At 54.6% G+C, this 25,449-nt stretch overlaps 12 protein-coding genes across 12 annotated transcripts; 7 read left to right on the top strand and 5 right to left on the bottom strand.

Moving 5' to 3' along the window:
- Positions 1-110: 110 nt before the first annotated feature.
- On the bottom strand, positions 111-1,924 carry BO95DRAFT_446333 (SUR7/PalI family protein). Its single transcript, XM_025587355.1, has 4 exons — positions 1,565-1,924; positions 1,183-1,477; positions 939-1,121; positions 111-842 (listed from the first exon to the last, which is right to left on the bottom strand). Exons 1-4 carry the CDS (start codon positions 1,575-1,577, stop codon positions 584-586), a joined length of 750 nt encoding a protein of 249 aa, XP_025438566.1. The 5' UTR covers positions 1,578-1,924; the 3' UTR covers positions 111-583.
- Positions 1,925-2,414: 490 nt separating this feature from the next.
- BO95DRAFT_396986 (uncharacterized protein) lies at positions 2,415-3,789 on the top strand. Its single transcript, XM_025583765.1, has 4 exons — positions 2,415-2,545; positions 2,643-2,828; positions 3,021-3,326; positions 3,385-3,789. Exons 1-4 carry the CDS (start codon positions 2,480-2,482, stop codon positions 3,763-3,765), a joined length of 939 nt encoding a protein of 312 aa, XP_025438565.1. The 5' UTR covers positions 2,415-2,479; the 3' UTR covers positions 3,766-3,789.
- A 198-nt stretch (positions 3,790-3,987) lies between these two features.
- On the top strand, positions 3,988-6,887 carry BO95DRAFT_446331 (tRNA methyltransferase RSM22). Its single transcript, XM_025587354.1, has one exon. It carries the CDS (start codon positions 4,042-4,044, stop codon positions 6,640-6,642), a length of 2,601 nt encoding a protein of 866 aa, XP_025438564.1. The 5' UTR covers positions 3,988-4,041; the 3' UTR covers positions 6,643-6,887.
- A 470-nt stretch (positions 6,888-7,357) lies between these two features.
- BO95DRAFT_467220 (DASH complex subunit SPC19) lies at positions 7,358-7,946 on the bottom strand (the record flags this gene model as incomplete). Its single annotated transcript, XM_025589272.1, has 2 exons — positions 7,358-7,753; positions 7,815-7,946. 2 exons carry the CDS (start codon positions 7,944-7,946, stop codon positions 7,358-7,360), a joined length of 528 nt encoding a protein of 175 aa, XP_025438563.1.
- A 290-nt stretch (positions 7,947-8,236) lies between these two features.
- BO95DRAFT_467219 (F1F0 ATP synthase subunit i) lies at positions 8,237-8,770 on the top strand (the record flags this gene model as incomplete). The annotated part of the gene is made up of 4 exons (XM_025589271.1): positions 8,237-8,273; positions 8,377-8,406; positions 8,520-8,570; positions 8,715-8,770. The coding sequence occupies 4 exons, from the start codon at positions 8,237-8,239 to the stop codon at positions 8,768-8,770; spliced, it is 174 nt and encodes a 57-aa protein (XP_025438562.1).
- Positions 8,771-9,441: 671 nt separating this feature from the next.
- BO95DRAFT_446326 (mitochondrial 37S ribosomal protein uS14m) lies at positions 9,442-10,272 on the top strand. Its single transcript, XM_025587353.1, has 3 exons — positions 9,442-9,617; positions 9,745-9,916; positions 10,004-10,272. The coding sequence occupies exons 1-3, from the start codon at positions 9,511-9,513 to the stop codon at positions 10,064-10,066; spliced, it is 342 nt and encodes a 113-aa protein (XP_025438561.1). The 5' UTR covers positions 9,442-9,510; the 3' UTR covers positions 10,067-10,272.
- A 537-nt stretch (positions 10,273-10,809) lies between these two features.
- On the top strand, positions 10,810-12,269 carry BO95DRAFT_476101 (uncharacterized protein; the record flags this gene model as incomplete). The annotated part of the gene is made up of 4 exons (XM_025589906.1): positions 10,810-10,877; positions 10,936-11,051; positions 11,142-11,756; positions 11,835-12,269. 4 exons carry the CDS (start codon positions 10,810-10,812, stop codon positions 12,236-12,238), a joined length of 1,203 nt encoding a protein of 400 aa, XP_025438560.1. The 3' UTR covers positions 12,239-12,269.
- A 397-nt stretch (positions 12,270-12,666) lies between these two features.
- On the bottom strand, positions 12,667-13,811 carry BO95DRAFT_517421 (TMEM199/VMA12 family protein; the record flags this gene model as incomplete). The annotated part of the gene is made up of 2 exons (XM_025591899.1): positions 13,399-13,811; positions 12,667-13,344 (listed from the first exon to the last, which is right to left on the bottom strand). The coding sequence occupies exons 1-2, from the start codon at positions 13,690-13,692 to the stop codon at positions 12,667-12,669; spliced, it is 972 nt and encodes a 323-aa protein (XP_025438559.1). The 5' UTR covers positions 13,693-13,811.
- Positions 13,812-14,000: 189 nt separating this feature from the next.
- On the top strand, positions 14,001-14,946 carry BO95DRAFT_446323 (tubulin-binding prefolding complex subunit PAC10). The gene is made up of 3 exons (XM_025587352.1): positions 14,001-14,115; positions 14,176-14,641; positions 14,729-14,946. The coding sequence occupies exons 1-3, from the start codon at positions 14,096-14,098 to the stop codon at positions 14,825-14,827; spliced, it is 585 nt and encodes a 194-aa protein (XP_025438558.1). The 5' UTR covers positions 14,001-14,095; the 3' UTR covers positions 14,828-14,946.
- Positions 14,947-14,958: 12 nt separating this feature from the next.
- Positions 14,959-19,494, bottom strand: atg26 (UDP-glucose:sterol glycosyltransferase; the record flags this gene model as incomplete). The annotated part of the gene is made up of 3 exons (XM_025584562.1): positions 14,959-15,479; positions 15,532-18,141; positions 18,196-19,494. 3 exons carry the CDS (start codon positions 19,492-19,494, stop codon positions 15,255-15,257), a joined length of 4,134 nt encoding a protein of 1,377 aa, XP_025438557.1. The 3' UTR covers positions 14,959-15,254.
- Positions 19,495-20,634: 1,140 nt separating this feature from the next.
- On the bottom strand, positions 20,635-22,015 carry BO95DRAFT_446321 (DNA-directed RNA polymerase I subunit RPA34). The gene is made up of 2 exons (XM_025587351.1): positions 21,650-22,015; positions 20,635-21,591 (listed from the first exon to the last, which is right to left on the bottom strand). Exons 1-2 carry the CDS (start codon positions 21,799-21,801, stop codon positions 20,823-20,825), a joined length of 921 nt encoding a protein of 306 aa, XP_025438556.1. The 5' UTR covers positions 21,802-22,015; the 3' UTR covers positions 20,635-20,822.
- Positions 22,016-22,214: 199 nt separating this feature from the next.
- grc3 (putative RNA processing protein Grc3) lies at positions 22,215-25,425 on the top strand (the record flags this gene model as incomplete). The annotated part of the gene is made up of 5 exons (XM_025589905.1): positions 22,215-22,248; positions 22,327-22,717; positions 22,765-22,891; positions 22,942-23,253; positions 23,303-25,425. 5 exons carry the CDS (start codon positions 22,215-22,217, stop codon positions 24,989-24,991), a joined length of 2,553 nt encoding a protein of 850 aa, XP_025438555.1. The 3' UTR covers positions 24,992-25,425.
- Between the last annotated feature and the right edge of the window lie 24 nt (positions 25,426-25,449).

Here is a 25,449-nt window from a genome sequence, read left to right as displayed (position 1 = left end):
TTACCATCTTTACAATTTGTAGTAGTCCATAACTATGCTCCCGAGTCTTTGAGTTCTTTTTGTTCAAACGAGCTATATTACAATTACTAAATGTAAATATAGTGTAACAACAGTAAGCGAACAAGGCATACAGGGTACACAGTACAGGTCGGCAAACAAAGTAACAACCGACTAAAGCTCAAGCAGATCCCCAACAGGATAGATTAAGATTAACGAGCCACCAGATCATGAACGATGGTATACAGTCAGAACAGTAGAATGTGCGTGGGTGCGCAGCACAACATAGCATCAGGGAATAAGACATCAAAGAAATTCATATAGGCTGCGGAATAGGCGTGAGACTATTCAGAAGGGAGGGTGAGTATAAGCATTATCAAACGGAGCTTCCTCAGCCACGGTGGTTAACCCCACCCTCTCCAGCGAGGTATGTAGATCGATCGGGAGTAAGAAACAGTAAATCTCTCTCTTTGCACCTGATCGATGAACAAACGCCGTGCCCGTTACTTTCTTCGTCTCGTACGGACAACAGCAACAACAAAAGACCAGTGCGAATTGGGAAGTCTCTTTCTTTCTCTGTGGGAGTTTAAACCGTAGCAGTAGTCTCCTTGTTACTCCTCAAGCTGTTGGAGCGAGCGGACGAGAAGAACCCCTTCCGGCGGTGCTCGCGGCCGCTGTAGCCCCGGCCCCGGTCCTTGCGGCCCGTCGCGCCGCCCATGCAGTAGGCCAGGCAGGCGAGGAAGAGACAGGCGACCGCGGTCCACATGAAGGCGAAGGCCTTGACTCCCAGCCGGGCGGTTTGGTTGTTGGCGTTGAACTTGTTCCGGCCCTGGACGTAGACGGCACTGCGGGTTTAATCGTTAATTTCCGTTGATTTCTAGGGTTCTGGTTTGCCAGAAGTGTTTGGTTTGGTCTGGCCTGGTTGGCAGGGCAGAACTTACGTGATCAGGCAGGTGGAGATGATCTGGAAGACCAGGGCGATCCAGGCCATCAGCGAGGACAGGTAGCTGCCGATGCGCGTGCACATGGCCAGGAAGCCGGTGAGGAGGGAGATGACGCCGAAGAAGAGGGCGATCAGGAGGAAGGGGAAGGAGAACCGCGAGGTGAGGAAGTAGTGGTTCGTTCTGGAGATGGGAATCAGTTGTGGTTCTAAGAACAGAAGCGTGGTGAAGTCAAGTGACTTACCCGATGAAGGCAGCGGGGATGTTGGTGGTGGTGTCGAAGTTACGAGAGCTGGGGGGGTCGAAGGGGTAGTCCGGGTGAGACGAGCCGCATTGGCTCTTGCCATTGACCACCGCGCATAGCTGCCAGAACGTCCAGCGAGACAGCGAGGGTGCCCCCGGGATGTTGCTTGTGTCGACCTGCAGGAAGTAGATCTCGTTCAAGGGTCGGGTGTTGGTCGCGCCGCCCAGGAGAGTCAGGAACATGAGCAGGAGGGCTCCCGCTGTGAAGAAGAGGCCAAGAAAGCCCAATGCCACTCCTGGAGAATAGAGACGCGGAATGTTAGCCCATGCGCTATAGTATAGAAGTGGATCATAGGGCTGGGAAGGTGGGTGGGTGGGCTTACTGCTGAGCACCATCGTGATACTGTGTATGATTTCCTTTTTTTCTTTTGCGCCTTCGGGCTTGGGTCCGGGATGGTGAGTTCTTTTCCTAGGCTCTGATGTGCAACGGTATGCGCTTGATGGTATACCTAGGTGATTTATGGGCTTGGAGGACTGATGGGAGGAGATGAAGCGTAGGGAGGAAGAAATGGGGGAAGTATAAGGGAGAGAGGGTCAGTCAGGGTCTGAAGAGAAGAGTTCTGGTATTATAATATCCGAAGTGTCCGGGGGAGGGTCGACCCAGGGGGTAGTGATATAATCATGAGGATGCATCATCATCGGGGGTGGTTCATCCGCAGGCACTGATGAAAAGTCCTTTCAGTCTCACAGCCATAGTTTAGTTCATTTCATTCGAGTAGAAACGGAAGAGTGACGGTACTATCGACGTCATCGTTGCAGCAGGCCCCGCTAACTGGCCTCGGCTAGTCTAAACTCTAGTGCTGCACTAGTCCAGATCGGGTAGTCTAGACTTCACCTCTTCGGTCCTTCATGACGTTCGATGCTCTCTCGATCGTCGAGCTTGAGTGCTGCAACTTCACCTCTACAACCACCCACAGGACAGAAAACGTGAACGTTGCACCACCACCCACCCCCAATTGAGTTGGGTACCCGACTCCTCTCGACGTGGATCGTCTGGCAAGCTAGTGCGGAAATTTTCTTCTGTCTACTACGTACTGCATCATCGTCCCTTTCGAGGCCCAGAGTTGAATTCTGCTGCCTGACCCTCTCTACTCATACTATCCCCCCACCCCCTAGTTCATATCGAAAGACTGCGTCTACGCCATATGCCACTCCTAAAACCCTAAGCACATCCGATCCTCCGGAAACCTAGGCCCCTAGAACATTTGTGGAATTTTAGCTGTCAGACGGATCACACTATGGCCACTTGGGCTTACCCACCCCTTCCCCCAGCACGCCTGGAACAGGAAGTGGAATCCACGTTGGTATGCCCCTACCCGGTGCTTATCTTAACTTACCACTATACGACATAAAGAGCTTGGTCCAACTCATTGAATGCTTACCCATTGACCTGCATAATAGGCCAAGGAGCTAGAGTGGCTATTACGCTCCCTGCAAGATTCACTCGTCTCGCTTAGGGAAGGTTTGCATGATTGTGCTGCTTTGCTGGCTCCCAAAGAGCCGGGCTCAACCTTAGTGCTGTCGTCCCTTCGGTCCGAAAATGTGAAAGGCTACGTAACCCGGGTTGGGACGCAAATCGTCAAAGGTGTATGTCATCTTCCCCAATTTTCGGTTCTTCTTCGATGGTTGATGTGATAACTTTATTTTTTCTGCCCATCGATCGACACCCCTGCATCATCATCATCATCATCATCATCACCACCACCATCACACCTTGCTTGCTGCAATCTACATGCACCCTCGGGAATTAAAATTTACTGATCGTGCCTGACATGATAGGATATTCAACTTCGTCTAAGTTCTCTAGCCTCAGCACGCGGGTCAGCCAACACCCGCTTATGCCTGTCCAATGCCTCTGAGGCTCCAGAGCTTGTGCTTGATCAGCTGGTCTCCGTAAAGAATCTGGTCAACCAGAGCTTGGACATTGTAGATGTTAGTACATGGACGGGCGACCCACTCAACGCTGGCTTCATCTTCAGTCAGTTGCATCTCCTGCGTGAGACCATCACCGAGGCACGGCAGATGCTCAAGGGTGAGAGCGACAAGGTCAAACAGAAATGGTGGGAGGCTAGTGCGGCAGAGAACGTGAGTGATGATTGTTTTGCGCTTCACTGGAGTTGAGGACTGATGTAGACCTCTGAAGATGTTTGACCCTCCGCTGCCACCCTGTCTTTCTTTCCATCTCACTATTGCTGATTCCGCGCTGGTCTTACACCTGCGAACTCTGGAATCCAGCACACCAACCCATACGCCCACAGCGTTCGCCTCTGACATCTCGCTCACCGGGTTCAACATCAGGGACCGGCTCTTTGGCACCCGTCATCGGCCTCATGACGAAGCCGGCGATGTCTTCACCTGGAAGGGAGACGAAGTAAAGGTGAAAGAAAAAGTCCGCGTAGAAAGTCAGGACCCGAGCTTGATGGCCGTCATGGCCAAGTTGACTGCCCTGGAGCACGAGGTCCAGAAATGGATCTCGGCTCTGAAGGTGCTTATGGGTAACGAAGATACAGATAGTGACTCCTAATTTTACAGTTGTGTAAGAAAGAATTAATCATTTCCGTCTATATCTTGCCACCTTACAGGGCTTCGAGTGGTTACAGGTGCTCCGGTCTAGATGGCTTACGTAAGGAAGATCCCCTTGCCATCTGCCAATCAGAGATAAGCAATTTGCAGCGTCTTGGCACAAGTTTTCCGAGCTACAAAGTTGCAGGCAGGGTGGCAAGCCAACAAATTTCTGCGCAGGTACATCCTTCTGTACTTCACTTTCCAACGTTGCGGATAGAGTCGCGGACCGGTGAGGATGCTGTCCAGATCTCCGGCGACACGGGCGACGCCTCAGGGGCTGCTGCGCGCTGCAGTCAACAGAACGTCGCAGTTCAGCACGCAACAACTCCGCCGCGGAGCGGCAAGCTTCGTGAACGGGCGGTCCCGGACTACGACCACAAGGAGATGTCTCTCTTCGACCTCGAATACCAATAAGCTCCCGCGAGCACCGACAGAAGTTCGACCTGGACAGTGGACGATTGGGTCGAGGTACTCTTCCTCCTCTGCAACGCCCGCCGTGCCGGATGCTACACATGCGGAGCGGAAGGATGCCGTCTACGCCCTGATCGATGAGATCAACCAAAATGAAGCCGCCATGGCCGATATCATGGAGGAACTGGACTTGCTCGACGACTTCGATCAGGCTCTTAGCCTCGACGGCTTGGAATATGAGCACGCATTCAGTCAGACCATCGGTCACCGAGACCAGGAGACACTGGAGGGACGGGTGCGGATGGCGAGACAGGAGTTTCGGGAATACCTGCCCCCCGATTACTTGAATGCCCGCGAGACCGAATTATACAGCAGACTCTACGGTGAACCGATCTACCGCGACCTTGACAGCATTCAACCTGACCTCAAGCTCGCTGAGGGGTTGGAAGAAGAACAGGACCCCGCCGCCGATCAACTATACCGTGAAGACGGACAAGGGGGTTGGGAAGAGGTTGAGATGGTTGAGGAAGAACTCGAGCTCGAGCTCGAACCGGAGGAGGACGACGTACCAGTGGTTTACGACATGGAGGCTGGACCGGAGGTGCCGGAAACAGACGCCATGCGGCGCACGCGCGAGATCGCCGAGCAGCTCGGCGGAGAGGTCATGCTCGAGCAGTTCCAGGACGAGGCTGTGCCCGATGGTAACGATAACCCCCGATTCCACCCGACCACTGAGCTGGGCAGATCTGGCACGAATCCCAGCACGGTCTTTTTGCCAAATGACACGTTGGTGAAGCCCATCTCGATGATCCTGTCGGATTTCTCCAATAAGCACCTCCAGGAGACCGCTCGCCGTGTCTTCAAGGGCCAATACCTTCCTTTGTCCGTTACGACTCCCCCCAGATCCGTTCAAGCCCCTCAACTACCGAGCCCTTTGGAGGCTTCGCAGCGTCACATGTCCGAGATGGAATCTAATGCTTACCTTGCGGCCATGTACCCTGGTTTCTATGCGAGTGTGCTGAGTGTCCTGGTTGAGGTACGCAAGCGACTGGGGACAGACTGGCTGCGAGGTTTGATGACCAAGGAAGAAGGCCCGAGTGTGCTTGATGCCAGTGCTGGAGGTGCTGGTATCATTGCGTGGCGGGAGATTATGCGTGCAGAGTGGGAGGTCATGGATCCAGAGCGCCCTTTCTCCGAAATCCCAATCGGCAAGTCGACGGTCGTGGTAGGATCTAATAGTCTTCGTGCTCGCGCTTCTGCATTGCTGCATAACACGACCTTCCTTCCTCGACTTCCTGACTACGTTCACCTTCGCGAAAATGCGACGCTAGACGACGACCGGGCGCCGAAGCGGAAACAGTTCGACATCGTTATCGCCCCGCACTCCATTCACCCGATCGACGAGGAGTATCTGCGGAAGGAGCATGTCAAGAACCTTTGGCAGCTGGTCAATCCCAACGGTGGTATCCTCATTCTGCTTGAGAAGGGCCACCAGCGGGGGTTCGAGGCCATCGCTGGAGCCCGTGATATGCTGCTCAAGCGCGTCATCCGCAACACCGACCTCAAGACCTCCGACGAAGAAATCGCTTCGGAAGAGGATGCGGAGGAGGAACTTGACCTCGACAAGGAACCCGGCATGATCATTGCGCCTTGCACCAACCACGCCCAGTGTCCCATGTACCGTGTTCCCGGCCACACCGTTGGGCGCGGCGACTGGTGCCACTTCAAGCAGCGATACATCCGGCCCCCCTTCCTGCAGCGCATCATCGACGCCAAGACGCACAACCACGAGGACCTGCGATTCAGCTACCTCGCGGTGCAGCGCGGGGTCGATCTCCGCGAAGAGAAGGGCTTCAAGCAGGACCGCGTGGCCAAGTTCCACGCCGCCAAGGGATACGAGCACCTGTTCCCGGACCCGCAGACGCGGGCGGCCATGACCGAGGAGGAGCAGCAGAGGCTGGCGGAGCAGGAGGCGCAGTTCGAGCCGCTGACCCTGCCGCGCATCGTCTACCCGCCGCTGAAGCGCCGCGGCCACGTCACCTTCGACATCTGCACCCCGGATGCGCAGATCGAGCGCTGGACCGTCCCCCGCTCCTTCAGCCGGCAGGCGTACCGGGACGTGCGCAAGTCGCAATGGGGCGACCTGTGGGCGCTGGGGTCGAAGACGCAGATCGAGCGCAAGGTCAAGCTGGGCACGAAACACGGGCTGAGCAAGAAGGACCGCCTGGAAGCGCGCGCCGCGGCCCGCGAGGCGGCCAAGGACGCCCAGGAGGAGGAGGAAGCCGATGCTGCGGCGCAGGATCGCAAACCGGAACTGCTCATTCCCAAGCGCAAGAAGGGAGAGAAGATCCCCAGCTGGAAGAAGCATCAGGATAAGAAAAAGGTGCGCCAACATTACAGTCAGTTGAAGCCTGCGGACTCGTAGCCAGGCGGTCAGAAAAGGGTGTTGTTCAAGATGTTCGGGGTTTTTTGATTGGGATTTTTTTTCGTTTCATCATGGTTGGCGGCGTATTTGTCTAAGGAGGATTCTGTTGCCGGGCTGCGGACATTATCTACTACGGGCTCTGGAGCACATTTGGCATAGATTCTGTAAATTTTCATGTATGATATGTGGTTATTGTATGGATATTAGCTATCTTAGTTGAGAGCTCTTCACTCAAAAGGCATTTTCTCCACTTCCATATCTTGGTCATTAGTGTTTTGTTTCGTTTGGCTTCTTTTCCATTGGACTCGTCTTTGTGTGTGACACTCTGGGTGAAGTGCACGCCTGCAGGCCAGGCGTGAGTCCAGCGTACTGGATTGTTGTGGCTTGGCACCGTCCATCAGGTCTTGTAATTTGTGTCAGGAAATGTTGTGACATCCCCACGACACGAGCAAGACGGATCCGCCGCGGGGGGAGTAGGGAGGCTAGACACCCATTGGACCTTGAATGATACTAGATTGATCAGCCACAAAGTGTCCTGATGGTAACAATTCTGCCACCCCAAACTCGCAACTCAAGCGAGCCCAGGACACGAGTCGAGTCTTTTCATGCCCAGCCCCGCGGACCGATTTGCTCGAGAGATTCAGGCATAACCCGCTTCCTTCCACCCCTTCATTTCTGTTTTCCCGAAAAGATCATCTCCGCCAGCCCGCGAACTTCACTGGAAAGCCATACTCTTCCGCAGCTGCCGTTCCCGCTGCTTCCCCTGCAACTCCAGTCGCTCCACCGCGTACTGCAGACGCTCTTTCTTCTGAATCAGTCGCCGGAGCTCGGCCGCCTTGGCCGCCTTGCTGGCTGCCGCCGCCGCAGCACCGGCTCTGGGTTTGGGGTTGGGTTTGTTGGCCAGCTGTCGCTTCTGCTGCTGCCGCTCCTCATTGGAGTACAGCCGCCCCTGCTGCAGGTCGCACTTCGCGCGGAGCCCCTGCTCGCGCCGCGAGAGCTTCTCGACGTGGTTGGTGGCGAGTTCGAGGAGGTGGGCGATGCTGGGGGTGATTTCGTCGAGGAGGGATTGCTGCGCTTCGCGGAGGGTGGGTTCGGGGAGGAGTTCGAAGTGCTGGCCTCCAAGTTAGTGGTTTGATGGGGTTTGTTTTGGGGACAGGTGGTGCGGTACGTACTCGGGTGGTTTGGAGGACCTTGGAGAGGCGGGGAAAGTCGCTGACTCCGGCGTCGAGGGTGGAGATGGAGGAGTCGAGAAGTTGGAGGGAGGATTGCAGGGAGGAGACGGAGAGTTGGAGGTGTTCTGCCATGTTTTGTGACTGATTCTTGGGTGATTGTATGATCAATGTGCAGATGCAGATATAGTGTCTGGATGTTGTTATCGATTGCCGGATGTTTACATTGTCGGGAATCCGGAGCGGAGGGGACAAAAGCGGCGGGGAAACTATCCCCCTTTGGGTCTCGGACCTCCGGACAAACCTCGTTGCATCCGCAACCTCCCTCGTTCCGCCTCGCTCTCCTTCTACCTCACCAGCTGCTGCTTCTTCCCTATCCTCTCTCTCCACATCCAGCACCTCGCTTCCACACAACTTGCTTCACCATGTCTCTCCTCGGAAAGAAGTTCCCCACCCCCGTTGGTGAGTTTCTGCTTGATCCCGAGTGCTCTTGCCCGCGGTGTTCTCCCATCGTTGTGGCATGAATAATAAAGCATGGAATTGACTGACTTGGACGCATTTACAGCCGGTCCCCTCGGCCCCTTCTTCGCTGCCGGTATGCACTTATAACCTATTCTTTCAACTTGCAACGCTGCTTCCTTCGGCGCAGAGCCGAAATGACGCGATGAAATGTGATGGGTCCCAGATTTAACATGCAATCACTTGCAGGTCTCGTCGTCCTGTATGGCGTCAACTCCCTCCAGAACGCCCTGATGAACAGTAAGTTGCTTTCCGGGCCGCGCCACACACCGTCTTTCTTCCTCTGTGATCTACCGAGGGGAGAGAAACACTCCGCCGACGCGATCGCTTCTCTCGCACACATCGACCAAACCCAATAACTAATTCGATCCTTTTGCTCTACAGCCGCCGAGTTCAAGAACGACCCCCGCAACCCCAACGCCAAGGCCACCAAGCACTAGATGTTTTGTTATCTTTCTAGAGAGACAAAGCTGATATGGCGGACGTCATCAAGGGTTGATTTGAGCGCGGGCATGATTCCGTTATTGGTGTCGAGTTTGCATGCCACTTTTTTCACGCCCTGTACAAGCATATAGAAGAGATACCGTCATAGGAAATATTGGTGAATTGACAAGTTGTTGTATCAATATCAGTATGTTCTCTTTCAAGCTTGGGCTTTTGAGTTTGGAGTGCGCCGGGTGCGAGCTCAAGTGTGCTTTGCGAGGGCTTCGTCGTTGTCTGCCCAAGGTGCTAGCCAGGGCCAGTGAGGGAGCATGCCACGGGTCTATCGTGGTTTCTGGTCTCGAATTCAATACTCGGCTGGGCATTGTCCGCACATCGTACACGCAATACGTAGTTCGTGAGTAGAGGTGTGTCGACAGGCCTTTGTAAGTAGCCTATTAGATCTCCTCAGCATATCTTGCGCAATGAACAATATCACAATGTTTCCTGATATAATCAATGGAGTTATGCTACAAATCAGAGCGTGTTATACATCGAGCTTGCGATATGCATGTTGCGGAGCAGCGCAAATGTCAATGTGATAGTACACTAAACTCGATCGGGAAGGCATATTTTCCCCATCCCGTGACTTTCGCCGCTCCGGCCAAACTCCCGTAGTTATCGGAACTCATTCAACGAATCCCAGATCCAATCCGACCTCGAAACCCCAGTCGCTTGCCCCCGGCACAATAATCCCACCATGTCTATGTTCAGGAACAAGAAGCTCGACCTCGGCGGCTTCATCAACGGCAAGATCATCCGTGACCACACCAAGCGGAGAGTCTTCGAGGCGAACGAAGTCGAACGGTATGAAGCCCTACTGCACTAACTACCCTCTCGCCGACCGGCCTCGTCAGGCTAGACTTGCGCCCTCATTTCCCTTCTGAATCCGATCTGGAAATCACCAATCGCTAATGCATCTCCCGCTGTACAGTCAAGCTCTCCGCTATGTGATCCGCAACACCACTCTCCCCCAGCGTGCCCGTGCTCAGGCGCAATTGCAGCTGGCCCAGATGCATGCTTACACCCGGTCCACCCAGATCAGGAACCGTTGTGTAGCGGGTGGTGTCGCTCGATCCGTCATCCGGGACTTCCGACTTGGAAGAGTGAGCTCCCCTCCCCCCTCTTTTTCTTTTTTATTTCGACAGAAGGCATAGAGTTAGCTAACGGGAGGGACTTTTCTCGTCTGGCAGTACCAATTCCGTGAACAAGCGTTGGCCGGCGAGCTTCCCGGCGTGAGAAAGGCCAGTTGGTAGACTTGGTGTTGTTTGTGTGGTCGTCTGCGACACCCTCCCGGTTTCTATGTGCATTTGACAAGCTTCTCTGGGTTGGTTCGGTGCTTTCCTGATGGCGTTTCTTTTTGTGTGTGTTCCTTCTTCCCGATCTTCCCTGGGGAAGGAGATGTACTATATATTATGATGGGTATTGATCGAGAATATAAAACCAGCGATCTTTATGAGAAGTTGAATTCGTGACTGCTGAGGGGGGCGGGTAGACTTGGTGCACTTTGGGGGGCATGTGCTTGCTTCTCTCTGATGACGAATACCTTGGAAGCTGACGGCTGTCGGAGTTGAGTCTGTCTGTACTAGCATCGTTGGGGTCTTGCAGCTGAAGACCACCGGAGTGCATTTCTCACTTCATGGTCACTCTGCTCTTCCTCTGCCGCTTGCTCTAGTGTGCATGAGGCATGAGAACAGGACTATTGGCAGAGAATCCGAATCTTCATGAACGATGTCCTGCTCCGTTCCTCGAGAGGACACAGCCTGAAGCAGCTTCAAGGCTGCTACTGACCGGACTCTCACCTTCCCATTCACTGCAGTGCACACAGCAAACGGAGCTTCAGTTCTGGATTCACAGCGGGAAGCTGCATCTCAGCATCAACTTTCCCCAATCCACCGCCTCTCTTCCACTGTCTTCTATCTCTTTGCTTCTTGTCCTGTCTCACTTCTGCTTCACAGCAATAACGACTACTGGCTCCGTCTACCTCACATTGTTGAAGATGTTCGTCTACCGCCGCGAAGATCTTCCCGCAGACCCGGTGTTTCCAGCGGACCTGACAAAACTGGGGTAGCTCTCATGGCATATTCCATCATGGAGTACCCATCATGCTGAGAAAGGAATACAGGTACTTCGTGACCGATCAGGACCAGATCCGCAAGATCTCGGACCCAACACAGGAATTCCAGTACAGGATCAACCGCAACGGCCGCTGGAATGATGTCCAGAGAGAAGCTATGAACGGTAAGTCTGACTAGCTATCTGCACCAAAGCCTCGACTACTCCTGCTCTGGCCCTGCTCTTCTCCTCTAACAGTCTTGCTTGTTCACCAAGAATGCATTCGCAAGATCGTCAGCTCCCGCCTGCGCGACCTCGGCCTCGTCAATCTCCACCTCCCGCTCCGTGCCAAAACCAAGGAGGCCCATGTCCCGATCATGGTGTCGAGGAACCTGTCCACTGCCTCGCACATCATCGTGGTGTTCGGCGAGCCCATCCAGGACCTGGGCATCTGGGCCTACCGCAGCGTTGGCTGTGACGGAGTTGACGCCGGCTCCCTCGTGTCCTTTGTGAGGGCCGTGCTGCGTCAGGGCCGGACTGATAGCAATAGTGGAAGTGGTGACAGTGACAGTGATGATTCAACAACAAACATGCCCAACACCGCGTTGGTGCTGGCCAACACCGGCCAACTCGTCTGGCACTGTGCCTCCGGTCAAGCGATCACGCTGGTCCGTTGGCAGCACATGCCCCGTGCCTCGGCCGTGGACCCGCCCCCCGAGATGTCGCCCCGCAACCAGATTCCCGGCCACGAGTACTGGCAGAGACATGTCAACCGTGTGTTCGAGGACATCCTGTCCGCGCGGGGTCGGCTGGTGCGCCCGGATGCGCGAATCAGTGTTGTGGGGGCCTCGGAGGGCGGGCTGGGTGCGCTTCGGTACTTGAATAGGAACTGTGAGTGTTGACCGTATCTTACTGGTTGTCCGTTCCTGGTGATGGTTGAAGCGACAAAACTGACGTACGATGGAACAGGGAGCTCCTGGAGATCATTGATCTCTGCGATCTGTCTCGCCAATCCTCTTCAGATGGCCAGGATTGAGTTTGGAAGCGACTACGAGAATGCCGCCCTGGCGGATCCGACCTCCTTCGCGGCCTTTGTGGCGTCACGCTGCCGCGGTTATCTGCTGTCGGATCAGCCGCTGGGGGTCCCGGTCGAGGCAATGCTTGATAGCGGGTGTAATTGCTACGCCTCGGGCGAGGCATTGAACTCGGAGTGTATCATGCCGAAGGCGTGGAGACATGCGCTGCGGTGGCTGAATCAGGCTTTGGCGGACCCAGCTTACGGAGAGGCGAGGTTGGAGATTATGCACGTTGACGGTGATGAGCTGGAGGATGCGGTGGATGCTGAGGTAGACGAAGAGGGAAGGCGCTTCTAGGTTGAGCTGTCTACTTTGTTCTTGTAATCCAGCCTTTTCGGTGGACGAGCACGCTTGCTTGAACTTGGCGTACTTGTCTTGTAGCATAGATAGCTTCAATGGTCAGTCCGGACCTCTACTAAGTCATAAGCGAGATTAGTAGTATGTCGAGGTTTAGACACTACCTAGTAGCTCTAATCCATTGCCCAATTCGGCTCTATATGCTAGATGGTTAGAGCACGAGGCAAGACCACAATCTGGCCAGAAGTGTCTTCGAGGCTACAGCAACTCAGCCCAATTGATATCCACAGCGTCTTCAAGAATTGACGTATACACTACCCATGAGCTACAATGCTCACAAAATACACCGAAACTACCCACACATACCAACGAAACTTGTAATGCTACATTGATCGTCATAATCATACAAGTGATGACTTTAGTACAAACTACGCCTTTGCATCCTGTTTATCCAGATCCACCTCCTTCTCCTTCTCCTCCCACCTTTCCCTCACCCTCCTCCTCACCCCACCATTCACCCCTCTCCCCCAAATCTCCTCCTTGACTCCCGTACCAGCAGCAGCAGCAGCAGCAGCAGCAACATCATCCCCATCCCCCTCACCACCCTTACCACCCTTACCGCTGCCACCAACCTCCTCCCTCCCCACCACAACCTTCACCTCCCGCACCCGCTGCTCCCTCCCCCTCGCCACGCGCACCTTCCGGAGGTAAATCGCATAAATCCCCGCCTCGACCGCGCCCACCCCCAGCGCCGCCCCCATCGCCGCCAACACCTTGCCCCCGGCCCCGATCCCCCCGGCCCCACTACTGGCAGCCGGGGCCCAAACATGCAGGGCCCAGAACACACTGAACCCGGTGATCAACACCGACAGGAAGACATTCAGGACCAGCGAGGGGGTGATCGTCTCTTTCTCCGGTGGGGCACGTTTCTCGTGTAATGCAGAGAGGAGGGGCGTGCTGGATGTGAAGACCGGGTTGATGGTTCCGGGTGTGGAGGAGAAGGAAGACTGGAAATTGGGGTGGGGGTTGGCGCCGGTCATGCGGTTGTAGGCGTCTGCTTCGGCGGCGGCGAGGAGGCGCGCTTTGTGGGCGAGGTACTCTTTTGTCTGTTTGCGGTGGGTGTTAGTTATGAGGGAAAGAGTAGAAATGGGGGAACTCACCGGCTCGGGTTTGGGCGGCGGCGGAGGGACGTGGACCTTCGTGCCGCGGAGGAGGGTGTTCAGGGTTCGGTTGCGCCGGGGGTCGGATTCTGGGTGGGTGTTTACATTCGAGGAGGCATCTTGAGAAGCGGGGGGCGGGTTCGTCCGGAAGTATCTTGCTACTTGGATCAATTGGGTGTGGGAGATGGGGTCGGCGAGCTGGAGCGCGGAGGGGAGGGCGAGGGTTTGGCGGGCGGGGGCCGGGATGGCCTCGTAGGCGGCGAGGATGGACTCGGTGGTGGTTAGATTGACCATTTTAGTTTTTGCAGTGATTCAGTAGTAATGCATTGTGGTGCTCGTTTGTTGTTTGAGGTGTGTCAGAGGGGAGGATGTTGGTTCATGAGGCTGCGATTGTTGTTTAGAGGAAGATGTAGTTACTGCGATTGTTGTAGTTCCGCCGCAGCTCCGCATAGTTACTCATAGTTTAACAACCGGCAGAAACCAGAAACCGACCCAGGGCCACCATTCCCAAACAAGCAACCACCTTTCTCTCCGGTCCGATTCCCTCCCCCACTTTAACCTAACTTATCCGCAGCTTCATATCATTTCATTTCAATCCGGATACCATCTTCTGCGCCGCTCCCCTCAAGCTCCTCCCCTCATTCTCTTACCAACAATATCCAATCCCCAACACCCACCCTCCACTTCCAAAATAAAAATGACAGACTCAAAACCCGCGTACGCCTCCCCCAAACCCTCAACCCGCAACCCCCAAGAACTGACCATCCCAAAAAAAAGCCCCCCAACAAACCCCCGCGGCATCCCCGCAGCCCCCTTCATCGACAACGTCACCGACTACGTCTCGAGCCGCAGCGAAGTAGAACCCACCCTGCGCTCCTTCCAGGAGATGATCTCCAAGTACCAATTCATGGAGGTCAACACGACGAAGCGGGCGGCGGGGCTGCGCGACAAGATCCCAGACATCACGAAGACGCTCGAGATGGTGCGGTTCCTGTCGGCGCGGCGCGCGAACGCGAACGACACCCCACTCGAGACCAACTTCGAGCTCAACGATACCCTCTACGCCCGCGCCACCGTCGCCCCCGCCGACGCCGAGGAGGTCTACCTCTGGCTCGGCGCGAATGTCATGCTCGCGTACCCGATCGACGAGGCGATGGCGATGCTGTCGGAGAAGTTGGCGGTCGCGGAGACGTCCCTCCAGAACTGCGAGGAGGATTTGGAGTTTTTGAGGGAGCAGATTACGGTTCGTTTTTCTTCCAGATATCCTCTTCGTAATGGGTTGAGGAATGGGGGGGTGATGAGAAAATGCTAACTTCTTGCTTCTTGGTAGACGCTGGAAGTCGCGACGGCGAGAGTGTATAACTGGGATGTGGTGCAACGGCGGAAAGAAAAGGCCGAGGGGAAGGGGGAGGAGGAGGAGAAGCAATAAAGAACAACAATTTCGGGCTCGGTTTGGTTTTTCTCATCGCTGGCGTCTTGATATCATTGCAATGTATGTATGTCTTCTGTCAACCACAAGTACATTTCTTGAAGCAAAAGTGTAATCCATCAAACAATACGCCCACAGTATATCAGTCTATTATTATTCATTCTATATAACCGATGTCAGGCATATCAATTAGAGTGTATCATGGAGCAATCCCCTTCAAAGCATCATAATTCATCAAAGAACACAAAGCGAAAACATCACAAATGCTCGCACATTCAACTCTGCTTCGACCAGCTCATGCATCTTAACCCCTCGGAAAAAAACACCCCTTTAGAAAAGGTCATTACTATCGATTATCCATGTCGGAATATGTAATCATCAATCATTATCAGTCGAGGGTCCGCAGCCCTCCAATATGAAACACTGTTCACTCGCGCATTCGCTTCGCAATGTCGACATCAGTGTCCTCGCCCACAAATGTCCATTCTTCAATGTCGGCCACATCGTCATCGGCCTCTTGTTCCGCAATGGTCTTGGCCGCAGGAGTCGGCGAGAATGGCGTCGACGAAACAATCGAGCGCTGGCGGACCAGATCCTTCGCGTACTCGAGATCACGGTATATGGCCTGGATCGCAGTATCCACCCCATCTTCCTGTTCTCACATTAGCATAACCACGCAGTACTTGTCTCTTCAGGGAACTTACGCTTCGAATCTGCTTGCCCAATTCACGTGCCTTCACAATCATGCGCTCGCTGTGGGTGGCCTCCCACAAGGCTCTCGAGAACACGCTCACATTCAGCCTCTTCATGCAGATACCCACTCCCAGGTCTTCGACTCGGGTGCCGAAGAAAAATTGATCGCCGAAGAATGGCTTGATGATGGTAGGCACGCCAGCACGCAAGCTAGCCCCGGTGGTTCCCGCCCCGCCGTGATGCGCGGCGGCATCGATTTGTGAGAAGAGCCAGTCGTGAGGCGCAGCCTGGATTTGGAAAATCTCCGGTGGCAGGGGAATTTCTGCTTTGGCACTCGAAGGATCGCCCAGTCGATCAGACCATCCTTTGGACAAGATACAACGCACGTCCGCCTTCTGAACCGCTTCAACGACAGTCCGAGTGAGAGCCGATGGATCCGAGACAACGATTGAGCCGAACCCAATATATACTATCTTCTTGCCATCGTCGCGAGCACGGCGAATGAATCCCATCAAGTCTGCTGGCGGAGTCCAGTCTGTTCCCTCATTCAAGAACCAGTACCCAGTGATACGGATCCAGTCTGGATAGTCCAAGGGTGGAGGTACCACAGTCGGGGAGTAATTGTAGAGGAATGGCACCTTGTTCGGTTGCATCTTGTCTAGTCCAGTCGCTTTGAGACCTAGTTCGTTCTTTCTCCATCGGTTCACCTGCCCTGCGATCGCCTTCCAAAAGACATTGTCAAACATCACGTACGTTATGTAGTTGTAGGCTCCGCCCATTTTGTACTCCGGAACGGCAAAGGCGTGTGGATACGCTCGTGTCCGGGTCCAGGGCATCGTGAAGGCACGGAAGTATGGAATCCGAAGGGCCTCGGCGATATGGATGCCAGCCATCGCGCTCGGCGACTCAATGAGCAGGTCACTGTCCTGGCAGGCCTTCCAGGCAGAAGACAACAGATCGTCAATCCAACCCCGGAACTTCATTGAAGCCTCCTTAAGGAAAGAATATGTGAACATTCCATTCTCCACGCAGATCCGCATCAATTCCGCGGGGTCGCCCTCCACAGGGGCAAACTCGATGCCGTGCTTTCTCACCCAGGGCCCAAACTCTGCATGAGTTGCGATCCTAGGCCGGTGACCTTCAGCAAGGAGGCCCTTGCACAAGGCAATGTATGGCTGGACATCACCACGTGAACCGATCGTCAGACAAGTGATTCTTAGGGACTCGGTGGGTTTGAAGTTGATGATGGAGGCGCGTGGGTCATCAAAGATTGGATGAAGTTCAGAGGACTCCACGAGCGCGGAGCGGGAGCTTTGCAACACAGACGCATCCAGTCTTGCTTCTTGAAGCATACGGTGCTCTGCCTTTGCTGCTTCCGACTCAACCTTCTCGTCTTCTTCCCCGAGCAGCCCAGACTCCGCCAGAAATCTCACCGTCTCAAGACCTTGATGCAGTGTTACGGCGCAATCATCCCGGATATCGGAGGCACTGAACTCGAAAAACAGCTCTTCATGGCCCCGAATCACGACCACGAGGCCATGGTAGCCAAATCGAAACCCTTTCTCCTTATCGACATTTTCAATGTCCTTCAAAGGAAGAATCATCTTAGTGCGAGTCCCCGGCAGAAGACTGCGAAAGCACAGCTTCTTCTGACTAATATAGATCTTGCCGTAGAGTGGCAGCACTCGATGTAGATATGCAAAGTAGGTCGCTTGGAGCTTTTCGGTGGGGGGTAGCGCAAAGTGCGCCCGAAACCGGTCACCATCCTTGCATCCTCCCTCCTTGTCTTCAGGATCAACGGCTTGATCGTCGGCAAGTATCCCCTCGGCTTCTCCGTAATGCTTCCGGCCACCAGCCCACATCCCGGACACCTTCTCTATGTAGCCCATGGATTCACTTGCAAGGATGTTACTCATCTGCTTCGATCGTGTTTTCAGATATTCCGCAAACCCTGCAGCGCGCTGCAGAGGATATGTTCCCGCACGTACGATGTCATTCAGAGCGTGTGCCGAGGGCTGTACTCGGGAAGAGCCTTGAGTCTCCTGGTCAAAGTCACTCTGAGTATACTGAATTTCTTGCTCTCTGGTAATTACAGGCCCCGCAGTATCATTGCCGTAGGCATGCATCGATCGAGTTGTCTCGTCAGAATATCGCCGTGGGGTTCGGCTAGTTGCGGAAGGACCTCTTCGTAAGCTTTGAATCGTAGGAGAGTGGAAGACGTCGCTTCTGTTCAGGATCTGACTGGCCGATTCTGTTGTGTCTGTCATTGACTGCAAGAGGGCAGAAGACTCGGTGGTGTGCTCTAGGGCATGACCAAACGACGTCGATGAGTCCTGCTGTCTCGTCGAAGGAGACATAGTCATTGGATCATTGCCAAATACAACCTGACCCGTGCTTGCACTTCTCCGTCGCTGCATGCTAGCATTCGCAACACCTCGAGCTTGACTTGTACCACTGGTGATTGACCACCTATTTTGCGCCACCCGGGAGCGACGGGAGCGAGTCAAATGATTGGGTTGAGGTGATAGAGCCTGCTGTGACCGTTTCATCGGGGAATTATCAACAAGACCTTTCAGATAGTTGAAAGCATCTTGGCCGGAATCGAAAAAGGTGAAATAGTACTGCGTGACTCAAGTCAGTGAATGCTATCTCAGCATTGGAGTCAATGGAAGTACCTCATCAATCGCATATGTTTCCTCACTCTCGACAATACGGATTTTGAAGGTCTCGGCAAAGTCGACCATCGGACTTTCCTCTATGTCTATAATGCTCTCAATCGGAAAGGAGATCTTCACACTGTCGCCTTCATTATGAGTCCGGAAGATGACCTTTTGTAGAGCCTTGACCCATTCCTTGGCACTCGCGGAGCTGTCTGCTCTGAAGTAGTAGGTTCGCTGATCGGTCGTGACCTGGAAATCCCTCGTCTCTCGGCTCTTGTCCTTTGCTTCTGCCAAGGATGCAGAGATCCCATAGCGGAGATCGACGTGGCCGCTGGGAAAGTACAGATTCGAGGGGTCTGCATAGTATGATAGCACGTCGCCTTTCAACGAGAACCAGTAACGATTGTATTTAGGGTTCTTACGACCCCGTTTGTAGAGGAACCCGGATTTGATAGCCGCGGTCGATTTCTTGGGTAAGTAGGCATAGAAGCAGATGTGGCCTTCCGTGACATACATGTATCCCTGAAGCAGCATACTCTGTAAGAGCGAGCACGCATACTCGACAACCACTTTCTCCGGGGCCTCGAACCCAAACATCTCTTTGAGTCGAATGGAGAGGGAGGCCCCCGACGACTGCTTGTGCTCTTTGTCACTCTCTTCGTCCGTTCGCTCCGAGGAGCTTTCGGAGGACTCTTTCGCGTCCAAAGCGGCTTGTGCTTCGACCATGCGACTGAGAACAGGGGCCGCCCGCGGCGTAGCACTGCGTGGTCGTCTGGGGGTCGAGGCCCGAGACATCTCATCATCCGTGGGAGGTTCTGAGTGTATAGTGGGCTCTCGCTCTTTGCCTCGCTTGGCTGTTGACATGAATGATCGCAGAAGCTTATTCTCAGACAAGACCCTCTGGTGACGACGCCCTCTATCTTGCGTTGGGCCTGTGGGTTTGGGAGACCGGCGACTACCGGGCCCGACCTTGTTGGGCGACGCCGAAGTTGATGTGACGTCTTCATGCTCCTTTGGGGTGCGGTCTTCATTCTCCCCATCGCTGTCGCTTGATTCGTCGAATCGTGCATGGAAGTCCGATCTGGAGCCGACGGCGGCGATCATGGAGAATATGGATTGTTGCATGTACTGCATGTGACCGTCGCGAGCTGTGACGCCAGCGGGGGGCGCAGAGAAGTCGGCCTGAGCATCGTGGTCGTCTTTGAGTCGTTCCGGGAAAGCACCGGCAAAGATGCGGCTGGAAGAGATCGACTGCTTGCTTGCGCTGAGCCTCCGGTCCACTCGCCGTTTGGTATCGTCGATAAAGGGTCGCATGGTTGTGAGGGTTGAAAGGAAGTGTGGGAGAAAACGAGTGGACTCTGAGATGAACAATCAGAGAGAATATGAGCTTGATGCAGACGCTGAAAATATTTGTGCGGATGATGGTGATGAGGAACGTGATCGGGCCTTCAGGATCAAAGGAGTCAGTAGGTTCGAGTCACGTTAGAAGGTCAAGGGAGTGCACAGCTATCTTGAAGCATGGGACCCGTTATGTGAAAGGAGTAGAGCTAATGATCACACAGAGCGAAAGCTTCGCCTTTCGATGGTGAACAAAAAAACAGGTGTATGAGTAGAAAGTCAAAGTGAACGCACCGGACGTGTGCTAGAAACACTGTCTGATAAGGCACTTGACAGATAGCTATGGAGGAAGTGCCGGAATCAACAAGACTGGTCAAGCCGTCAAGGCAGCAGAGACGGATGTTGATAAATCATGGTTAAAAGGAGAGACTAGGATGTTGGGGAGATTGTGGGAAGGGGGGAGCTTCTGGAATGTAAGGATAAAGAGTGAAAGAAGAAATAGGCGGTCGAGCAGGAACAGCCGCAGTAGCAGATTGACTTGTGTGATGCAAAGAAGCAAGCAAGCAATAGATAAGTCAACTCCGGAGTAGTTAAGGTAGTTAGTAGTACTCAGCTGTAACTGGGGGGGGGGGTCCGGGGGTCGGAGAAGACTCCACTGGCGTCATGTCCTGGCTCCAGTTTCACTGTATCAGCTGGTCACTGAATCTATTGTGTCCAATCACTACTTAAGCATGTGATTTCCCCGGAGTCGGGGGTCAGTCTATACTTGCCCCCCATTGGCTTGTCTTGCCATTAGAAGCAAGTCTAGTGTTACTCAGCGGTATCTGGATGGAAATGTAAATTACCACCACATCAGCCAGCGCAAGGAGGAGGAGGACCCTGGCAAACCACTTGGATAGTTGATACAATTCAACTTGAGCTCATGTCCCATGGTTGTCCTGGCAGCAGCCTGGCAGGCAACTTCCATCGTCTCTATGATCCACGAGGCTCCAGTACGAGGAGTTAGTGGCTAAGTTACGCCTAGCAGCCTTGTTCGAAACCCAAAGTCGGGGTTGATCGACACTAATTTGTTGTCGGCGGTGGGCCCAGAATAACCTCGTCTGAAAATAGAGTCCGGCCCTCAATACCCTATTGCAAATTGCGACACAGGCGATTGTTGCATATATACAAGTAGACAACAATCACAGAATTATCACATGCCAAACAGATCCGCAAAATTACACCTTGTCTAATCATGCCAACTTTTCGTAGAAGAAACAAAGGATAGCACCCACACACACACACACAACCAATTATCGCCTCAATCAAGCCGCCTTATCCGCTTTCTTCCGCTTCTTCTCGTCTCGGCTCTTACTCGACTTCTTCTTGCTCTTCTTGTCCTCATCGGCCTCTACCGGCTCCGCTTCCTGGGACGATGTGTGCTTCTTGGACTTCTTGCGAGATACCTCGCTACTAGGCGCTCCTTCTTCCTCCGTAGGGTGGTGCTTGCGCTTCCGTTCTTCCCGCTCCTTCTCCGCCGACTTGGGGACTTTGAATGTGGGCTCTTCTTCTCCTTCGGATTCCTCGGAGCTGGACCCGATCGTCTCGGGGGGCAGCTGTCCGCTGCCGACGGGATGGAAGCGCATCTTCAGGTTCTTCGGCTGCTTGCGCGGAGGCTTGACCTGCTCCTTGACGGCCGCAAGGATATCCGCCTCCGATTCGCGAGGCAGGTCCACCAGCTCTTGGATGTGGTAGCTCGGGATGTTGCTGGCGGCCGTGCTGTAGTAGGTCTTGGTCTTTTGATCGTAAAGCTGGAGAGTCTCTCCGCCCACGCCGGGCTGCTTGATGCTCTCCACCGGGATGCCGTATTGGACGCCCTTGTATTTCAAGACCGGCTTGCCTTGCATGATCTTGGCCAACGAGACTTCTTCGACTTTCGAGAGGGGGAGGTAGTCTGGCGCGGTGATGTGGTAAACCTGCTTGCCGCGCAGGTCGGACAGGAGCGACGAGACGTTGCTCTTCGGGGCACTCTGCTGTTTCACCGACTTGAATCCGGGGGGTGCCTTGTAGGGTTGAGGGGCGTGGGCCGAAGGCCTATGAAATCAGGGCGGTTAGTGCTAAAAGAGTATTTAAGTGGTCTCGCAAAGCCTACTTGGCAGAGGTTGCTGTGCTTTCGCTCTCGCTATCGCTTCCGCTCTCGCTGCTTGTCTCGCCCGCCGAACTGGTCGCAGACTCAGCTGAGGATGAGTCCATCGAAACATCGTCGTCGGAGACGGGGGCTCTCTCTTCTGACTTAAATGCCATGGTGCCTCTCGAGGATATCTGTGGTATGCGAGTGCTGAAAGTTGAAGTGGCCGCCGCTACGTACGAAGCGGGAACCCCAAGCAGTTATGCGCTACCCTGTGGCCACTGTTGCAGATCGAATTGAAGCGAGCAGAAGAAGAAGTACGTAAGAGATGAGAGTGCGTTCGTAATTAGCGCAATCACACAGGTGAGACAAAATGCACGAGGCTTGAGTCTCTGCAAGTTGCGTTGCGAGGAACCCGATCCGTACTTTTTGGACGATAACCTTTTTTTCTGCTCCGCGAAGCACGGACCACCCGAGAAAGTCCGCGGCCTCAAATATGAACCTTTTTTTGGTGGTCCCGCCGCAAACCACTCGCTCTTGCGCATTGCAGTGGTGATTCTGGGTGCTTTCAATTGCTCGTTCGAGAACTATGAAGAGAAAAGCGGAGAAATCGCAAGCAGCTGGTATTTCCCCAACTTCTCCCTGTGATTGAATGGTTGCGCGGGTGTGGATTGTTACGTTACTGACTTAATTTCTGGTAGCTCCAGTCAGCGCCTTCGCGGCCCGCAAAGCTCGTCAGCAGCAAGCGCAAAGTGTAGCAGCAGCAGTCGAAAAGCCAGTCGCTACTGAGTCGGCCAGCGAGCCTCCTTCGAAGAAAGCCCGACACTCCCCGGAAGAAGCGACCGCAGCCGAGCAGGAACGTACCCAGCCGAGGCGATCTACGAGACGAAAGGATGCTGGTCCGGTCGAGAAACCGGCAGAAGAGGCGCGCAGGGTGACACGCTCGCAGAAAGACGCACGGCGACCGGCTCAGGAACAATCCCAACCCAGCGAGGATCAACCCTCATCAGACATCGAGTCGGAGGTAGAAGTTGCCGCCGTCGAGGAAGCCAATGGTGTCGGGCTTGCGCCGCTGCAGGGAGATGGTGACGAGTAAGACCTCCCTCGCAAGCTTCCTGAACCTACACTGATATCTATAGATTCGAGTTGCCCGCCGACACCCCTGTGCAATTGCAAGAATTTCCGCTGTCGAAGACCCGCTTGAATAAGAACAATGTGGTGTACAGCGACGAGCATAGGCTCTGCGTCCGGATCAAAGAGAAGATGGTACGACCTTACGATTCATTATTATATATCGCCATACTTACAAAGCTTAGAGTCTTGTCTTCATCGGTCACTACGATCTCTGGGTTAAGCGTGGTGTGGTTAGCCTGATGGGTGCAAAGCTGCACCCCTCCTCTCGAGTCTACAGGGTTTACGCCCCCTCGACGCATTCCTTGCCGGTGATCAAATGCGTATCTGGAGTGGACGGGGCGGCCGAAATCGAAGTCATGTCATGCCACAGCGGCATCTACCGTCTCAGGCACCTGTCACCTTTGTACGAACGAGTCTGGAACAGCAAAAACACTGCGGCCGACAAGATCACATTGAAGAACGTGTCGCCCTCGACTAAGCGCACGTTTTCAGTGGTGAGTTCGATCCCTTCATCTGTCTGATCCACGACTGATCCTCCTCCAGCTGTACACCTCTGCCGATGATGCCTTGAAGAGACATCTCCGACCACTGCACCTCGAGAAGCAGTGGAGCTCGGCCATCAAGTCTCTGTCTCAGCGCGGTGGACGACTCCGAACCCTGATCTGTGGTCCCAAGGCCTCGGGAAAGTCCACTTTCAGCCGCTACCTACTAAACCACCTTCTCAGTCCTGCTCCGCAAACCGAGTCAAGTTACCGCAACACCGACGGCGTTGCCTTCCTCGACCTCGACCCCGGCCAGCCTGAATTCTCTCCCATGGGACAGGTGTACCTTGCCCATCTTCGCTCCCCAGTCTTTGGCCCTCCATTCTCTCACCCATCGTTGGACGATTCCCGCAACGGCACCATAATTCGAGCTCATCACATCGGCGCAAGCTCCCCCAAGGAAGATCCCGACCACTACGTCTTAGCGGCTAAGGATCTCATGGATCGCTACCGCTCTTTGCTGGCGAGCTACCCCCAGTGCCCTCTGATCATCAACTACCCCGGTTGGATTTTCGGCCTCGGACTCGAGGTGGCCACCTACCTCGTGAGCTCCCTGGGTCTTTCAGACGTGGTCTACATGAGCGAAAAGGGGCCCGCCGAGGTGATCGAGCCTCTGGGCCAGGCCGCCGCACAGGCCAAAGTGCCTCTGACGATCCTCCCATCGCAACCCACCGATTTTGTGAGCCGGTCCAGCGCGCAGCTCCGGTCCATGCAAATGCAGTCCTACTTTCACAGGACCCAGCCCAGCGACATGGAGAACCCGCTGTGGCTCGAGCAGCCGCTCTCGCACATGCAGCCCTTCCAGGTCCACTACTCCGGCCCCAACCAGGACATCCAGGGGGTCATGGTCATGGGCTCGCAGATCCATCCCGACCTCCTCTCTGAAATTTTGGATGGAAGCCTCGTCGCCGTCGTCGCCGTGGAATCTCCCAACGCGCTTCTCGGCGGCAACTCTACCCCAGAATTCACCACCACCACTAACACTTCAGTTCTTCCCGCCGACGCCAGCGACGCCGCCTCGGACATCAGCATGGCCGACGACGACAACAACAACAACAAACGCCCCTCCAACAATCTAAACCCCGCCCCTCCAGCAACCCTCACCACTAACATCACCCTCACCACTAACATCACCCTCACCGCCCACGAATCCCTCCCCTACCTCTTCGCCGGCTCCGGCAGCTCCAACCCGCTCGACCCGCGCAAATCTCACAGCCTGGGACTCGCCCTCGTCCGCTCGATCGACCCGGCCGCCCACACCATCGACCTCGTCACCCCGATCCCCGGCTCGCAGTTCGAGCAGGCCCGCCAACAGGGCCACTCGCTGGTCCTCGTGCGCGGCCTCCTGGACCACCCCAACTGGGCGATCAGCGAGGAGTACTACGCGGCGCGCTCGGCGCAGAAACGCCACCGGGACGCGCTCGAGAAGCTCGCCAAGCGGAACGGCGGCAAGGCTGTCAACGACAAAGACGTCGCCGCGGAGGCGCGCAGCCAGCAGCGGGTGGCGGAGTTGCTTAAAGATCGCGTCCGCCGGGCGAGCACCAACGTGCCCTGGATGACGGTGATCGAGGATCCGCGGAGTCGGCAGGCGGAGGGCGGCGCAGCTAGCACGCCGCGGGAGAAGGGACTGTGGAAGTTGCGGAAGAAGGCGTATGCGGGGAGTGGGAGTGAGGGGGAGGGGGAGTGGTAGGGAGGATAGTAGCCGTTGTCTAAACTCGGGATTCCTGGCTCTGGCGATCTTTCTGAAAGATGTATATATAGATGGATTCTTGGATTGGTGTTGACATAGATGAAAAAGTTGGTCCGCTGGGTTTTGACTTAAGTGTATAGATCAATTGTTCGAACGGATTGGTATATATGTAATGTCGCTTAACAAACTTTTGGTGTCAGTGCTTGCTACTATCCAGATCGGAGACAATGCTAATGCACGGTCAACCTGGTGCCTAAGTAAACTCGACCTCAGCGCATCCTAATCGTCGATATGGCTCGACTTCAAGAGAAGGCGCGGTCTCATGAAGTCGATGTCTGGGATCAGTGGAAACACGGACCCAAGACGGGGGGGTTGGGTACCTATCCTTTGGGCAAACGGTGAATCGATAAAAGTAAGCTGAAGGAACCACTGAGTGTGAAATGGATGATAGATGCAAC

The sequence above is a fragment of the Aspergillus brunneoviolaceus genome, assembly GCF_003184695.1.
Source record: "Aspergillus brunneoviolaceus CBS 621.78 unplaced genomic scaffold BO95scaffold_70, whole genome shotgun sequence".
In the NCBI taxonomy this organism is placed as follows: Eukaryota; Fungi; Ascomycota; class Eurotiomycetes; order Eurotiales; family Aspergillaceae; genus Aspergillus; species Aspergillus brunneoviolaceus.
The sequence above is the reverse complement of the archived record's forward strand: the minus strand, read 5'-3'. Positions and strand labels throughout refer to the sequence as shown.

What these genes read in the sequence shown, in the direction of transcription:
- BO95DRAFT_446326 (XM_025587353.1), top strand. Translation starts at nt 9,511, where the DNA reads ATGTCTATGTTCAGGAACAAGAAGCTCGACCTCGGCGGCTTCATCAAC. An exon ending in GAGGCGAACGAAGTCGAACG is followed by an intron (nt 9,618 to 9,744) that starts GTATGAAGCCCT and finishes CCCGCTGTACAG; the next exon opens with TCAAGCTCTCCGCTATGTGA. An exon ending in GGGACTTCCGACTTGGAAGA is followed by an intron (nt 9,917 to 10,003) that starts GTGAGCTCCCCT and finishes CTCGTCTGGCAG; the next exon opens with TACCAATTCCGTGAACAAGC.
- BO95DRAFT_446323 (XM_025587352.1), top strand. Translation starts at nt 14,096, where the DNA reads ATGACAGACTCAAAACCCGC. An exon ending in ATGACAGACTCAAAACCCGC is followed by an intron (nt 14,116 to 14,175) that starts GTACGCCTCCCC and finishes CCCAAAAAAAAG; the next exon opens with CCCCCCAACAAACCCCCGCG. An exon ending in TTTTGAGGGAGCAGATTACG is followed by an intron (nt 14,642 to 14,728) that starts GTTCGTTTTTCT and finishes GCTTCTTGGTAG; the next exon opens with ACGCTGGAAGTCGCGACGGC.
- BO95DRAFT_446333 (XM_025587355.1), bottom strand. An exon ending in ATCCCCGCTGCCTTCATCGG is followed by an intron (nt 1,122 to 1,182) that starts GTAAGTCACTTG and finishes TCCCATCTCCAG; the next exon opens with AACGAACCACTACTTCCTCA. An exon ending in ATCTCCACCTGCCTGATCAC is followed by an intron (nt 843 to 938) that starts GTAAGTTCTGCC and finishes TTAAACCCGCAG; the next exon opens with TGCCGTCTACGTCCAGGGCC.
- BO95DRAFT_446321 (XM_025587351.1), bottom strand. Translation starts at nt 21,801, where the DNA reads ATGGCATTTAAGTCAGAAGAGAGAGCCCCCGTCTCCGACGACGATGTT. An exon ending in AGCACAGCAACCTCTGCCAA is followed by an intron (nt 21,592 to 21,649) that starts GTAGGCTTTGCG and finishes CTGATTTCATAG; the next exon opens with GCCTTCGGCCCACGCCCCTC.
- BO95DRAFT_396986 (XM_025583765.1), top strand. Translation starts at nt 2,480, where the DNA reads ATGGCCACTTGGGCTTACCCACCCCTTCCCCCAGCACGCCTGGAACAG. An exon ending in AGGAAGTGGAATCCACGTTG is followed by an intron (nt 2,546 to 2,642) that starts GTATGCCCCTAC and finishes CCTGCATAATAG; the next exon opens with GCCAAGGAGCTAGAGTGGCT. An exon ending in GGACGCAAATCGTCAAAGGT is followed by an intron (nt 2,829 to 3,020) that starts GTATGTCATCTT and finishes CTGACATGATAG; the next exon opens with GATATTCAACTTCGTCTAAG.
- BO95DRAFT_446331 (XM_025587354.1), top strand. Translation starts at nt 4,042, where the DNA reads ATGCTGTCCAGATCTCCGGCGACACGGGCGACGCCTCAGGGGCTGCTG.